General features: G+C 39.9%; 1 protein-coding gene across 3 annotated transcripts in view; it reads left to right on the forward strand.

Annotated features, from left to right (window-relative positions):
- cgnl1 (cingulin-like 1) overlaps positions 1 to 15,641 on the forward strand; it is a 33,189-nt gene extending 17,548 nt beyond the window's left edge. For all 3 annotated transcript variants that reach the window (XM_086287020.1, XM_086287029.1, XM_086287038.1), the window contains exons 9-19: positions 3,037 to 3,243; positions 3,362 to 3,466; positions 3,551 to 3,703; positions 4,390 to 4,560; positions 8,657 to 8,818; positions 9,008 to 9,097; positions 13,147 to 13,230; positions 13,422 to 13,546; positions 13,862 to 13,970; positions 14,154 to 14,317; positions 14,947 to 15,641. In XM_086287020.1, the coding sequence (XP_086143146.1) occupies positions 3,037 to 3,243; positions 3,362 to 3,466; positions 3,551 to 3,703; positions 4,390 to 4,560; positions 8,657 to 8,818; positions 9,008 to 9,097; positions 13,147 to 13,230; positions 13,422 to 13,546; positions 13,862 to 13,970; positions 14,154 to 14,317; positions 14,947 to 15,097 (1,521 nt within the window). In that variant the 3' untranslated portion in view covers positions 15,098 to 15,641. The remainder of the gene's footprint in view (positions 1 to 3,036; positions 3,244 to 3,361; positions 3,467 to 3,550; positions 3,704 to 4,389; positions 4,561 to 8,656; positions 8,819 to 9,007; positions 9,098 to 13,146; positions 13,231 to 13,421; positions 13,547 to 13,861; positions 13,971 to 14,153; positions 14,318 to 14,946) is intronic.
- The last annotated feature ends 1,100 nt before the right edge of the window (positions 15,642 to 16,741 follow it).

Here is a 16,741-nt window from a genome sequence, read left to right on the forward strand (position 1 = left end):
AGCAGAAGGGTCTCTCTCCTTCTGGCTGGGTGGCTTTGCTCTTGTTTTTAACACGTGACCCAATGTGGGAAGTGGGACATGCAGAAATGGAGCACAGACACCATCATGCCACACGTTATTCCTTTATTACTGTAGTTACAGCTTTGTTTATTGCCCTCAACACAATCACACTTTAATCAGTAATTTAATCGGTAAATCCACATTTATTATAGAGTTTAATCTTCCTAGAAAGTGGTCATAAAGATGGTTACCAGCATTTGTTGTCTATAAAACTGATTTGTCAGCTTTTTAATTAGTTTTCAGCATTTGGAGGGCTGCTGTAACACAATTTGACACAGAACATCTGATCATCTCAAACATTTTAGCCTAAACTTACACAAAAAACTGAGTATTTATTTATTCAACCAGATGCCAGTTTATGGAAGCACATCAAGCGAAAAATGTAATGGAATTTGATAAAGATACATCCACCCTGCAAAGAATGGGAACTATTATCATTTACATTATGTGGATAGGTGGCTAGGGAGGCAGGTAGATGAATCCTTGTGAGCCAAAAGCTAAGTTGCTCTTAAATGTTAAGTTTCAGATGGTACATGCAACCAAAGATTTAACTAAAACCAGTAGACCAAGTCTCAGTACAATATAAATAACAAAGCCATGGCAGTAGAGTCCAAGGCAGAAGCTGGAAATAGCACTATATGTCATATTTCCTGAGACAGGTGTTGATTCAACTTGGCCACTTTTGAGGCTGCAGTTTGTGCTGGTGAGAAATTGTATTATGTTATAAAAAGCAAATTCCTTTTCTTTTCTTTTTTTTATAAAATCTGCAGATGTTTTTTGTGGTTCATCCATCTATCCAGGCATCCATTCATGTTCTTGTTGTTTATCCAGTTGGGGATCATAGGGTTGCTGGAGCTTATCCCGACTGTCATACGGTGAAAGGCGGGATACACCCTGGACAGGCTTGCAAAGCCAATGCATAGTCATAGTGGCCAATTTAAACTTGCCAAGTAATCTAACAGACATGTCTGGACTGTGGGAGGCAGCTAGGGTACCTGGCAGGAACCTTTGCAGGTATGTGGAGAACATAGAAACACTCCACCCAAAGGCTCAGGCGGCTGGTTGATTCAAATACAGAACCTTCTTGCTCTTCTCGTCTGACCAAACTAAATTATCCAGTGAGTGGGTGATGAGGGCGGTTATGTTGTGACAGCGGAAAACAGGTCTGACTGGCCTGAAACTGGGAGGCACCTATCGCGTATTTAATACAGGACGTGCCTCTTTGTACACACGGTGATGACAAGATGTGCTAACCAACAAGCACCTTTTATATCAGTCATGAAAGGGCATTCAGGAGGTGACTAGGCATTTAAAACTTTTTAAAAAAAAATTGTAAATAAATTGTCTGACAATTTACAAAAGGAAACTTTTCCGCGTTGCAGTTAAAATCTACTAACAGTTTGTTTCCTTATCTTTTTCAAAGATTAGATTAGGTTAGATTAGATTTTTACATGACACTCTTTCTGTGATTATGCTGCTTCTGTGGAAGGTGTTTGTAGCTCTTCAGTAAGAAAGTGCCAGAGAATGAATAACCAGTTTTTGGTTTCATTGTTTGCTTTCTTACATTTTTACCTTTCATCTATGTCTCACCAGCTAGATCACATTTTCAATCAGTTGGTTCTTAAACACAGAAGGCCTTGTGTGCTTTTGTGCATTAGTACACTCACACATACAAACACACCTGAAGTGTCATACTTGGATATCAGCTGAGTGTGTGATGCATAACAAAGACCTGCACAGAAAGACCCGTATGATTGTACTATCGCAGTCCTTTCGCATATTTTCCCACCTTGAGCATTTCTTTTATGTATTTAATGTTTCACCACTTTCACCTCTGTCATATATTAAAATGGTGACAAATCGAGTTTACAGATTTTTGTTCTGTAATTTTGTGTTCACGGCCATACATGCGTGCATACCTCGCTGTACTGAGGCTGTAAACTACTAAACCAGTTTCCTTACATTCCACCTCCATACCAAAAAACATTTTTGTTTCCAAACAAACCTTTACAAGCCTGTTGCCTGCTGATGTTATTCAGTAGAAGGGTGTAAGCGCAACTGAAACCTGTTGTTATCTGTTGTGTGGTTCTACTGTAGTCAGTTTTCTTTGTTTCTGTCTCCTCGCGCACTGACATATATATCTGGGTGTCTCCCATTTCTTCTCTTCTGCACAGCACTCCACCCTGTGGATGGATATTAATAACAATTTCTTTACTACTACATTATTGATTTTGCTTTCATCCTCTTGGACAAAACACTGGCATACATGTGTTTTCCCATCTGTACAACAGTTTTATCTTTGAGTCTGAACACCGTTTACCAACACAATACAAAACGACTTGCACACGAGTTGATGTGCGAGATGTGCTCTAGCTCCACTTCCAAGAGTTTGACATCATTGTTTTTCAGCTGTCAGAAAAACATGCTGGCATTGATTAAAGAAATTTACAATCTTGAAGGCATATGATTCAAGGGAATTGAAAAATTTGGAATACGTTTTCAGCTAGAGCTTGTTCTTGACTAGTGTCATTACTCCACCCTGAAATGTAGGAGTTAAAGGATTTGCATTAGTAGATTTGGGCATAAGGCAAATTCAAAGGACTGGTGCACCTGAAACTTCATCTGTGTTACAACTGCAGACATATACCACACAACAGTCTGTATTAATACCTGGTAGTAGTGTAGTGCTAACCCAGCAGGCTAGCATAACAGGTCTGCAATGCTAGCCTGCTGACCCTCAATCAGCAGAAGCTAATAAAAGCTCAGATTTAGTTACCTCCAATTGTGGTTTATTATAAGGTGTAAGAGAATTACAGGAAGGCCACTGGGGGACTGAGTATTACAAATGGCTTCTGTTATGAGGTATTTGAGTTGGTCTCAAATGTTCCATCATGCCTCATTATTCCACTTTCTGTTGAGTGTCACAGACTGCTGCTTCCTTTGTACTGAAGCCTTGTGTTTTGTTCTGATCTGCAGAGCAGCGCCACAGTGGTGCAAGAGAAGGCAGAAGTGGAGGCAGCCAAGGGTGTAGCAGAGGGCCAAGCAGGACGTCTGACTCAAGAAGTCGAGAGACTCCGCAGACGGGCGCAGGAGCTGGAAAATGAGGTGGCCAAACTAAACCGAATTATTGATGAAGCCAAGCTGCAGGAGAGCAGGCTGGGGGATAAAGTTGGTCGACTGGAGGTAAGGGGTGGAGTTCCAGAGTCGCAACTATTATTAGTTTTGTTCTACACAGTCACTTGTAGCATCATTATATGTATACTAAATGACAGTCTCATATGCAACAATGTCCATTTAACAGAGAGAGAAAAAGCAACTTGAAGAATCTCTATCTGAAATTACGGAGCAAGAAGAGGAGATGTCACGTGCAAACAGAGCTTTGACCATCCGACTTGAGGATGTGCAAGTAAGATTAGTAACACTTCACTGTGTTAGATAATACAGTTGCAAATGCACAACTTGACACATTTGTTATTGTGTCATTCTGCAGAGAAACTTCACCAAACTCAGCAATGAACACAACGATTTGGAGGAGAGGTTTCAAGAAGAGAGAAATCAGAAGGAGCAGTTAAAGAGCATGAAGAATGACATAGAGGATGAAAGGAGGCTGCTGGATCGTACAGTGGAAAAACTTCAGAAGGAGGTGAGTCTCTGAGTGTTTGTTTATTCACTAATTCACTTATTCACTCTGATCTGAATGAATTTCACACCGAATGTCTGCTTTTGTTATGCAGAGAATAGAATTTTAGGTTATGCAAACAAGATGGAGGCCGTGTGCTTATTCAGTTTGACCTTTGTTACAAAAATTATTTTCCAGACTCATTACTAAAGCAGAGTAACCAAGAAAACTTTGATAAAAAAAACTTTTATTTAGAAGAGCGATGTTGACTCATTCTTAACATGCAGTCCTCATCAAATTACTTAATCTTAGCGATGGATATCCCTAGTATAGTCATCTCAGGCACATGATTAATAGCTAAAAACCATAGTTTTGAAGAGTGAATGAAGTGATGGGCTGCATCAGGGCCCAGTATTAGATTAAGGTGGATTATTATGAACTGTGAGTCATCTAAAGCTACCTTGAGGGTTCAATAATAAAAGGTGTATAAAGGGTCCTGTTTAAAGGAAGCTTTCCAGAAGAACATTATTTTTTTGAGATGGTTCATGTTATATAATAACTCTATAAAAGGAGTCCAGTCCAATGTGCAAACAAATGATAAAATACTATCAAACTTGCATCTGAACCACATCATTATCTTTAAAATTCCCTACTTTTTCATAACATCTTGCTTTCTTTTGCCTCTTCCGTCCCTGTCACCACACCTTCAGATGAATGACATCGTGGAGGCATCCCAGTCGTCCACTCGCGAGCTTCAGGAGCAGATTGATATTTATAAGGAGAAGAACCGCCGGGAGCTGGCCGAGCTGCAGAAGCTTCTCAAAGAGCGAGGACAGGAGTTGGAGAAGTACCTGGTGACTACCAAAACCCTACAAAATGAGGTAAACACAATAAGAAGAAATGACACAGTGGCCAGATCAAGGCTGTTATCAGTCAGCCTATCTGAGCAATTCCATGCAGACCAGCACATTATGAGCTATTGTTCTGAGTCAGCCAGTTTGAGCACTCCTACCAACATCAATCTTTACTTTCAGAGAGTGATGTCAGCACTTAGGTATTTCTGCTCCCCGCTGCCCTTTCAAACCCAAAGCATAATATTAAAGTGAAAGAATTTAGCCAATTCAAGTAATAGAAAAGCTCTGTTTGTGTGTGACCCCTTGGCATTGTTTTTAGTCGTGCAGTTTATCATTGTCAGCTCTTTGGAATGTGAAGAATGTTTTTGATGAAAAAGAATCATTTATGTTGAAATGAGCTTGCCTTAAGTTGTTTCATTTATACATAAAATATTTATTTATGGAGGTAGGGCAGTTAAGATTTTCTTTTTGGTGACCTCTGAAACAGTTTGGTCCTGGAGAAATGTCACAATGTGTGATGCAAAAACTGTGTATAGCATCAGTGAGTAATGCAGATAATGATACATAGATCACTGGGCTAAGATTTTGTGTTTTATCTGCAATTCTGGTAGATCATTTGTGTGAGACACATTGTGTGTAAAGTTATGATTATCAGGGCCAGCAAAATCGCTAGCCCGATCGCTAGATTGATTTTGGTCGCCCGACCGGAGATATCACTAGCTCTGGGATGTCACGCTAGCGATTTCGCGAGCCCTGCTTATATAACTGATTAGCAGTGAGTTTAAACCTTTTGAGAGAATAAAAATTTGACACTTTCTTGTATTAGTGAATGTGTGGAAAAAGTGTAAACACAGCAAAAAGAATACTCAGTGGTACCATGTAGAGGTAATGAAATCTAGTTCTGGAAAGTGAATATTGTTTTTGTTGTTTGCTTTAGTAACATTCACAGGGTTCTGTACACATTTCTCCTGACTGCACAGTGAGGTAGAACTTGTTGGAACTAATGTGCCAGTACAGGAAGAAAAGATGATGACTGTAAACAATGCTGATTTCAAAAATGGCTGTTTGCTAATAGGTCTTGAGGTAGGAAATGTATTAAACATGCTTGCTAGTCCTTAAGGATACACTCAGTGTCCCAGAGCTCTAATGCTGTAAACAAAGCAGTGCCTGTTTATAATGAAAACTCCACGGGTACCTTTAAAAAGAGGTATTGGCAGACTCTGCCTTAATTTTTTTTCTTGAAACCACAAGAGGCTGCCTTTCAAAAAAAAAGAAGAAAAAAGACAGGCCTTTTTATGTGAACTGTTCTCTGAAACCTGTAGTCATTAGTTGCAGGCTTTTTTCACATGTATAATAGGCCAGCCTTTAGTTTTACTGATTTGCTGATCTGGGCAAACATGGAGCTCTACATTGCATGTCTGTCTGTATGTACAATGTGGTTGTGAACAGAGTTCATTTGTCAAGATAAGGTCAGTGTCCAGGCTTTTCCTTTTTTTTTCTGTCAGCATCCATGCTATGATATCTTTATCCTGCTGGTGCACAGGAAGAGGAGGATGTTAGCGCTGTGAAATCATTGTTGTGAAAGTTGTGCTGGCTGATTCACATCCTCCTCCTCCACTTACCTTTCCCAAGAAATTCAGTGCTCTGGGCCCTGTTTCAGAAAGCCGGTTTAGTGCAAACTCTGAGTAAGTATACCCTGAGTTAACGAAAACTCTGGGTTTTCGGTTTCACAAAGCGAGTTTAGATTAATTCTGAGTGAGTTACTATGACGACACACTCCGTGAAGCTAACCTGCCCCCTAGCAGGTTTACTTCAACTAACCCTGACCTTCTCCGCCTCTTTGTCGGAAACCTGACTGTAGGAAGTGTCAGACATGGCGTGCCCCTTCCTTGAAGAGCCAGTAGATGTTGAAGCCCAAATTCTCCGCAGAGCTCTCCGCCGGGAGAGAGTGATTAGAGCGCGTTCGGACATTTTATCATTTCCTGATGATTTTCTGTGTGAACGTTACCGTTTTTCAGCACAATCTATAATTTATTTGAATAACATCCTCAGGCCTAATATTGCTCATGTGACACATCGCGGACATTCTCTCAGTTCTGTGCATATTATTTGTATTGCACTTCGGTTTTTTGCAAACGGGAGCTTTCTGTATAATATTGGTGACGCTGAGCACGTTTCCAAGGCTACCGTCTTTCGGGCAGTCAGGAATGTTACAGTTGCACTGAAACGTCTCCTGTACTCGTTTGTGGTGTTCCCCGGTCATAGACCCACAAGATTTATCAAAGAGGGATTCTACAAAATTGCAGGTATCAGGATGAACAAAACTTAATTTATGATGTGGTGATACTTGAACTACTACTTAAATTTCACATTTATTCTCACGGTTCCCAGGCGTGATTGGCTGTATAGATGGCACTCACATTCCAATCATTGCTCCTTCAGTAAATGAAGGAGACTATGTGAACAGGAAGTCTTTCCACAGCATTAATGTACAGGTACATAGTTCCCTGTAGCATTTCAAACTAACAAATTATTTCATTATAGTAATGGATGCTAATTTGTGTTCTCTGCACTGTGAAAATCATATGTGATGCTGCCAACATTATCACAAATGTGGATGCCAACTGCTCAGCCTCTGTGAGTGGTGGTGGTGGAGGACCCCCACCTGTTTTTCGGGCCTCCGCTTTTTTTTTCTGTTGGCTATAACGGGTCACATTTGAGCATACAGATTAAGCAAATATGTACTTGTAATGTGCTCAGATAATTTCAATAAGTGCTTACAGAGGGGAAATTAATGTAGCCTCTAACTGCAATTGATTTACATAGGACAAACAGACCAAGCACTATGGCTCATAATACAATTACACCTTACCTGTTTGGACTATATTTTTATATTTCATTTTTACTTGCTGCCAGGAACGTTTGGGGTCTGTTGGGTTGCACCCGCGCTCAAATCACGTCACAAAATAAAATGTATAAAATACAAAATAAAATATAATAAAATAATGTGTTATATGGGTGGAAATCCCTAGATCAATGTTTAAATTAACACTCACGCATTGACTCTGTCGGCTATGTTTTGCCATGCATGCTCCCTTTCTTTTGCAGCTGATGCTGTGTTACTTTTTTTCCGCAAAATTTGCATGTTATTGGCATATGCTGCCATCAGAATTTCGGCCTCAAGCGCTGTAAAATACATTGACCGCGCCTTCTTTCCCTCCGTCTCCATGGTGACTCGCTTAATCTGTGCTCCACTAATCAGGGCTTTATGTATCCTCGTGCGTGCGCTTAACTTGGGGTTAAAGCAACTCCGCGTTGACTGAACTAATTGTTATCAGCCTTTCTGAAACCGAATATTCCGAGTTGGACAGTTCGGGGTTACTCAACCCTGAGTATCGTTTTTCACTCTGAGTTTTCTAAACCGGCTTCCTGAAATAGGGCCCTGGACTGCTTCATTTAGTCCACATTTTCCAGCTGTTCTCAAACGTTCCAATAGTCCTCTACCATATGAAGTGTAGGCTACATACATCCACCTTCTTTACTTGAATTATCGAGTGAGCATCTTGTACGTATAAATCTCTTTTTACAAGCCGACTATGAAGACGGCCTGAAGTTAGAGGTTTTACTCCACAGATTTTGTAATCGCATAAATTTAAAAATAAGATCCAATAAAAGATGCACAACTATCCAGTTATACTTCTAACAGTGCAGTGCCGTACTTAAAGTATTGCTCAGATCATTACATGAATAACCACATAACAATTTTACACTAATGGGCAAATATCTGTTGTGGGAGTAAAAAGAGGGCAGATGATGAATTTCCAGTCTTAGCATTAAGCAGTGAGGGCAGTTTTCCAGCTGTGAGGGGCACTGCAGCTGAGGGAAACACTTACTGTGCTGGATGCATTAGTCACCCAGGGGAGTGTATATTATATCATATTAATACTATCGCTAAACAGCAACTAACTGTTGCTCATCACTTCAGCACTAACACTTGATAAGATTAGAGTTGATGCTGAAAAAGATAATGTCACTATTTTAAAAGTGCTCAAATGTTCAAGGACCAGAAATAAAATGTATGTCATAAGATCATAGTGAAATATATAAATGTTTCTGGTTTTAGTTGTTGCGCCGGGAGGAGGAAGTGCGACAGTCTCAGAGGGAGCGAGATGAGGCCTTGGTCAAGGAGAATACGCTAGAGAAAAGAGTTCGTGATCTTGAAGCTGAGGCTGAGAAAAACGCCTTGTCTAAAGAGGAAAAATCCAGACACGTCAAACTCATGGAGGTACACAAGCTACTAATGACTGCTTTGTTACATTATTGCAAAAGACCAGAAGTATCCTTTCAACATTTTTTATTTTAAAAGTTTTTTTAAAGGCAAATCTTAATTTCGCACAATTTTGTATGAAGATTTACAGAGAGCAGTGATGGCAAAACACACTCTTCATAAAGATGTAACTGCTTCACTTTGTAGGAGAGGATTGCTCAGCTGGAAATGAACCTTGAAGAGGAGCGTCAAAGTGGAGACAATCTGATGGACAGGATAGACCGAGGAAGAGAGCAGGTGAAACACACTCAACACTCAACACGTTTTCATCATCAGTGTTCACCTGTCCGTACACACACAGACGTGTCTCTGTTTTATGTCAGCCTGTAAATGAGTTCTAGATCTCCTGTCACTTTGTCTTCCATTTCTAACATCATGATTGCAACCACTAATCTCTAAATGAAAAGGGACATTTGACCTCCATATAACAGCTTCGGGTCTCAGATGTGTCCTTAAAGAGTTGATGTGTGTGATTCTTGTGCAGGTTCATGGGTTTTTTCAAGTGTCTGTGTCTTTACATGTAATATCAGTACTCAAAAATTCTCTCTTTCTTTCTGGTCTGGATAAAGTGGATGGGTTATTGCTTTGTAAGATGATATTGCATAATCATTCAGGTTGGCAGCTCACCAGCATGGTCTGGGAGTGTCTATCCAATTTTCATGCATCAGCCACAAAAGACCCTTCTTAATGCACCGCCTGAGCCAAAATATGCAAGTTGCCAAATGTCTCAAGTTTTCAGGTTGTGGAGTGCACTTGGAAATTATGCTTCAGTAACTTTGGCTTGAGAACAAATCTCATTCTTGTGCTAGAAGTCAGATTTTCTTTTTTCTGTCCTTGCAAGCAAACGCTCCAGTTTTCCTTCCACTGTGATAAAACTGCTGACAGAGACACTGTGAAGTAAGATTTAGATAAATTGCATGTACTTTTAACACTTGTTTGTCCATAGGGGAGATCTTAATAATCAGAGGGAGGAAGCTGGCTCTGGAGTTTAAAAAATACCACAAAACTATGGAGCCACAGATAGTTCTTTTTTTTTTCCCTTTCTTTTTTTAACAACTATTGGGGCCAAAGGCGGGCTTTTAAGATTTGGCTTTGGGACAAATTCCCTTCACGTATTTTGAAGTTGTAACCAAAATTTTAAATAAAGTGAGCAGCGACATCAAGAGAGCCCCAGTGCAATTCATTAGAGTATTTAAACCTGCATAAATGGTCCCCCCTTTTAAAAAATCTTTGCAGAGAGGAAAGAGTGGCATTGTGACAAAGTGGCATTGGTTCAGCATGAGGCTGAGGTCGGTTGTCAAGGCAACACTCGAGCTTTGTGCGACAAGAGTGGAATAGGTTGAGTGCCAGCAGAGTGTGTGTGTGTGTGTGTGTGTGCGTTCGTGCGTGCGGGTATGTGCTGGTGCATGTGCTCAAATGTCTGTGGGGAGGAGAGAGAGGTGGGTGAAGGGCTATGGGGTGGAGGGCTGGTGCGGTTGCAGCGGAGGCAGCAGGAAGAACACCTGCGTCTCTCCTGGCACCAGGTGCGCCTCTCCTGTCTAAATGAGAGTAATCTCCCCTCTACTCTCCTGCCGTCTCTCACAAAGCAGATTAGTTTCGCTGTATGTTCCAGTCTGCTGATTCAGCTCCCTCAAGCACTGTGCTGGGTGCACCAGTTATAGGGGCCATCGTTCATCAGAGCAGCCCACTGTCACCCACTAATTGGCATAAAATATCACCAATTCTCAGCTCCTCTCACAAAGAGCCATCACTGCTGTATTGATTAGTTTTCATTCGCCCCTTTTCTTTTGAACTAGGTTATCACTGAACAGTCAGGCCTCTCTGAGTCGATCCAATATCCACTGAGGTGATGTGTGATGACAGAAGTACTGAAGGAATAGTTTTAGAAATTGTGCTAATCGCTGTTTTCTTCAGTGTCAGATGATATTATCTGTACAGGTCTTATATCTGTGTTTGTAAGATCTAATAATATCAGCATTAAACACAGAAACAATACAAGTTGAATTTATTCATCATATTGATTCATTTACAAACAACTCTTTCTTTAAAAAAAAAATCATATATATGTGTCACAGACTGAGATTCATTAAAGTTTGTTCATTGTGGCAAGATTTATTTATATATATATATATATATATATATATATATATATATATATATATATATATATATATATATATATATATATATATATATATATATATATATATTTTTATTTATTTATTTATTTTTATTTCTGCATACAAACAATTTAGAAGAGTTTTTAGCACTCAAGCTGCTGTCAGACAGTGCTGCTGAACAGGGAGTAAGGATGTGCTCATGGACTCATCACAGCCACCAGACAACTGTCAAAAAACAGTCATCTTACTTTAACTCTCAGTCAGATGTTCTAAAGTCTCACACCCAGTACTGTGTTCTCTGAGGTACCATTAGTGCTTTTGTGGATTGAGTTTGATGGATTTACACAGGATTCATAACTTATGACATATTTTTTAAACAAAAAGGCCTTTCCACATAAAGGGTGCATGACTTGCAAACCTCTGTCTTTGCTAACCTCTTAACAACCTTCTGCAATGTTTGTTAAAGGTTTATTCACACATAGTTACAACAATGGCGAGAGTGCCACAGTAATAGTGATATTTGCCATACAAGCATTTACCTGCATTTTTAGCAACAACGGTTGGCATCATACACCCTGCTGAATTAAGTGAAAACGACACATTTATTTGTTTAAATCTCTTACTCCTTGTGATCCCATCATCACAAGAGTGTGTGAGTGTGTGTGCTGCAGCTGCCCCGCCCCTGAGGCTCAGAAAGTGAGATCGCTCTACTCGATTGGGAACACGAAAAATGCATCATAGACAAATGTTTTAATCTTATTGCAAATTAGGAACACCTGATGAGATAAAACATCATTATGTGTGTGTTATTGCTGTTTAGGGCATTCTCTGGTGAGCTGAGCAACTCACAAAGATACATAAGAGATGTGAACAGTCCTAATTTTGTGTGCAGCTATTTGTCATTTTTGTCTGCCTGCAGTTAAAATGTTTCTAGGTCCACCCGAATAAGGTTCAGGTAACAACTTTTACCAAAAAGTTACCATAATGCTGATTTAAAGCTGGCAGGTTTGAAAGGGGCTTTAGCTTAGCATAAAAACTGAACATGGTTGAAATGGTGAATCTGTGTCCAGCATCTCAACCCTTGGCTATATTACTAAAATTCTCGATACAAACAAAACTACTTTGTTCGAATGGTTAAAATAAGTGTTGGAGGGGGATTTTGTCTCCAGGGGACAAATCCAGGATCAATGTTTCCTTTTGCTGTTGTTTTCCGTAAGTTAAGTTGCCTTGCTGTTGCTTTTGGCTTTATATTTAAGTTAATCCTCGCTTATCAACTTGTTAAACACTAATACCTTCTGTACTATCTGAAAGCCCACACAGACATATTCTTTACAGCAGTGTATCTCAGATGACGTGGGTTTGGCTCAAGGGGAGCCCAGGTGTGCCATGGGATTTGTGGCAGCCAAATATTAGTTGAGCTGCACTAAAAATGAGTGACGTATAAATTTACCATAATGGCACACATCAGAGTTAGAGAGGAAGATGCAATTTTTGATGATGTGAAACTTATCACCAAGTTGTAGAGTAACCCACACAACACCTCTTAAAGGAAAACAAACTGACAGAAGAAACTAATGCTCGATGTCAGGTTAGAGCAACAAGTTGCCAAGCAAGCTGAAGAGGCACCTGGAAACCAGACAATCCTTTAAACAGAAACTCTGCTTTATTCGAAGATCACCAGATCACAATGAAGAGTAGCAGGTCTGTGGATTGAGTGAAAGTGTCTGATAACGAGAAGGTGTGAATGCAGTGGAGCTTATTGCAAAGCAAAAAATATGCCTTTATCGGTCAGTAATATCAGGGGATTTGATGATATTTCAGATGAAACAGAGGCCATTCTGTGTTTCTATGAATACAGGACGTTTTGACTCTTGCGTCATACTGTCAGCTACCTGTGGGGTTTTTGGTTTGTCTTTTTTTTGTACTACAACCTTGTGTCTCTGACAGTTTGGCATCACAATCACAATAAAAGGGTGGAATGCAGTCAAGCAAGGAAATCCTGCTCACCAATTAAGCAGAGCTCACACAGCATTAACTTTTCTATTGTTTAGCATTTTGGCTCAGTAGGTGTTACGTGGGTTTCTGCTGTGAGTCAGTGTCTGATCATAACTATTGTCAGACTGTGTGGGACTGTAGCGATGACAGTGTCTGGACTCGGCTTGACAGGTGGAGCAGATGAGGAATGAACTCCTGCAGGAGAGGGCTAGCAGACAGGACCTGGAGTGTGACAAGATTGCTCTGGAGAGACAGGTACACACTCCTGTCTGGAGGATAACAGCTACAGACTCAGTCCAAAACACACACTCATTTCATTTGTCTTTTCATCACATTCATTTGATTTGTCCATTTCCATCATTTTATTATCTGTACACAGACATGATTATGGTATAAACATACATTTGTCAAACACATCAGTGGTTTTCTCTCCCTGCCCTCTCTAGAATAAGGATCTGAAGGCCAGAGTGAGTCATCTAGAAGGCTCCCAGAAGTCCAACAGAGAGGGCCAGGTACCTCAGCTGGAGGAACGCATACATGAGCTGGAGGAGAGGCTGGAGGCGGAGGAGAGGTGAGATGGGAACTCCAACTGGGAATAGAGCTGAGGGGTGCTGTGGTTGAGGTGATGTAAGAGGAAACGGTGAGAGTTTAGTTTAAAGCTTCAGATGAAAGTTTATACCTGAACACATGGATTTAGGACACAGAGTCAGAAAGTTGGAGCTTATCTAAATGTATAGTTTAGTTTGCACTGGGAGATCGTCGGACTCTGTGTGATCAAACATATTAAAGAATTTGATCAGCTTGTAGGTCTTTGCGTCATAAAATGTACGCTGGTCTGAATTATTAGCTCATGTTTATGTTTAGTGATGCATCGCCTGTGTTTCAGGGAGCGCGCTAACATGCAGCTGGTGAACCGCAGGCTGGAGAGGAAGGTAAAAGAGATGATGATGCAAGTTGAGGAAGAACAGCAATCAATGCAAGATCAAAAGGACCAAGTATGTAACCCTTACCTTCATGCCCACTCTAACAGTCATTAAACTCTCTTTGCTCTGACTTAGACAAATGTCAAGACTAATAATTTATCAGGCAAATAAAAAAAAAAGAAAAAGAAAATACAATTTGATCTTAGTAGAACTCTTTTAACTCTAGACATGTTTTTCTTTTCCCCCTTCGTGAAGTTAAATCTGCGTCTGAAGGCACTGAAGAGACAGATGGACGAGGCCGAGGAGGAGATAGACCGACTTGAGCACAGCAAGAAGAAGCTGCAGAGAGACTTCGATGAGCAGCAGGAGGCCAACGAGCAGCTCCAGAGTCAGCTCAAAGCTCTGCGAAGCGAGTTGAGGTAAAAGCACAAACTCAGGAGGCTGAGCTTGGAGGTCTTTTTGGGCTCCTTCCTGCATGTTGACGTGCCTTTGGGCAAGAGTAGAGTGCTTAAAATACTTAGACTGCACACGCTCTACATAAATATCAGACCATTTACCATTATTGTATCTGAAATGAATTAGATTACAGTTACTAATTAAATAATTATGCCACTTGAGTTAAGTTGGTGGGCTCCTGCAGGTCATTGAAGGGTCTTAGAAAGTCAGAAATTAAAATCTGATGTAGGAATTTAATTTGTAGATGGTCAGGTTACGTTTGCTTATTTTTTAAAGACCTACAGTAACAATGGTGAACACTCCTGTTAAAAATGAAGTTTGTGTTTGTACAAGTCAGAGGTGTGTTTCAGGCAGTTTTTTCTGCTCTCAGATCTTTATGATGTCACACAGAGATGCATAATGTAATAATCTCACAGAAGCTCCACCTTGTCCCTGTTCAAACCTTTAGTTTATGAGGTGCAAGGAGGAGGAGCTCACACTCAGGATGGATTTAGGGCCTGCAAATAATGCAGAGCTGCTCTAGTAATGTCAAAGAACACACACATTATAACAAGAACACTCTTAATAGTTTTGTTTGTTTTTGTTTGTTCAGACGCAAGAACTCGCCTGCTTCGCTGCTCAGCAATCTGGATGACGACGAAGACGATGACATCAGCACCGATGGGGAGACGTACTTCAGCTCTTCCTCGGGGTACAAGCGCTCTTCGAGTCAGGACAACCTCTTATCGACCTTTTCTTTATAAACAAACTCTGAGGCTGGAAGTAAAGCTGCTTTATGTGCAACACTGTCACACCAAACGGCTGGAGAGCTGTGCCATGTGCTCCTGTAAACACTGAGCTGTGAATATTAAGACTTTCCAGCTAGGTGAGATAAATAAAATCCTCACTTCAGCAGCTTCAACGTCCATGAATTCACTCAGTATTATTAGAGCAGCTCTTTGATTAATTGGTGAAATCACAAAGGCAATGATGTTTTGTCCTGTCCAGTGAAAATTTTTGTAAATACGGTTTTAAAATGTTCATTTTATATTCCTGCGTTAAGCCCCATCTTCCAACATTTTTCTTTCTACTCTGAGTGGATCTTCCTTTAATGGGTTAAACATGCTTGTCAATGATTATTCCAGCATTGAATGCATTGTAAACAAATGAAACCTGTAATGTCTTTGTAACCGATATCCAGTTTTGACCCCTTCCTTTTTAATCTAATAGGTCACATTTACACACAGTATCTGAATATACATTTTATTTTTTATCATTGAGTTAAATGCAAAATATTTCCTTTTTTTATTTTTTTTATTTTTTATTTTATTTTAATGATTGGAAATCAAGGGTATATGAAGTGAAATGTGCCAGGATGTTTTTTTTAAGTTATTTGTAGCTATAAATACAAAATCTCCTCTCAGTAAGAGGTTTTGTGTTTGTGTTTTTGTTTTTGTTTTTTTTGTTTTTTAGGGAACAGTAAATGAGGGACTTTGTACACATTCATTTTTATACAGTTTTATATAATCTAATGAGCAGTAAAATTACAAGTTTAATCACCATTCATCATGCAGGTTTCTTTTGATATTAGTGACATCACAGTGTTACTCTCACATCTTCTGGAAGATGCTTTTCTGTCTTAACGTGATTTTTCTAGCATCTCTGAACAAAGCTGCACACATTAAAGCTGTTTTATACTGGAAACGCTTTGATTTAAAACATGTTTAAACTCTTACCTGTCTGTGATGAGCTGTGCCCGCTGTGTACATCAGCAGTGCCTGTAAGGACCACGTGAGGACCTTATGGGTCCTCCTTGGACCAAATCAGGGAATTTCTTCAGATAAACTGACAATCAATATTTTGCTGCACTGTGATGATTTGCACTCTGTGAGTTGGAGAGTGGATGAGCGAGACAAATTCCTGCCACTACCTCTCTGTACACTTAAATCCTGCTGAGGCTAAAATAAACTTCATTTCAGTTACTCTCACCTGTTTTTTGCTTGGTGCAGACCTCCTGACAACTATTCCTCTCAAGACTTTCTTTCTTTTAGACATTTTTTTTTAAAGAATATTTTGTGCATCATGTTCTTTTTAAGTTTAAGTTTCTAGTTCAAACTTCTCCCCCTCCTTTCAGTCTAAGTGCACTCGAGGGTTCAGATATGGAAATTGGGCTGGTCTTCACTGTGCCATAGCTGTGGTGGTGAATGTTTCTAGGTTTTATATTTCACACAGAAACTTGCCCCGTTTGTTTAAAAAGTATACTGTCATCTTGCACAATGAAGCTTAAAAAAAAACCCATTTTAGATACTAGCTGAAGGAAAAGAATAAAAAAACTGTGCAGTTTACAATAAAGTGCCACATGTGCTTAGTAAGGGCCTGATACTGTGGGGTGAAAAAATTTACATGTA

Source organism: Aulonocara sp. 'chitande type north' Nkhata Bay, linkage group LG1 (assembly GCF_057382095.1).
Source record: "Aulonocara sp. 'chitande type north' Nkhata Bay isolate Kocher_YH1m ecotype deep benthic linkage group LG1, A_spYH_male_GT1.1, whole genome shotgun sequence".
NCBI classification, from domain to species: domain Eukaryota; kingdom Metazoa; phylum Chordata; class Actinopteri; order Cichliformes; family Cichlidae; genus Aulonocara; species Aulonocara sp. 'chitande type north' Nkhata Bay.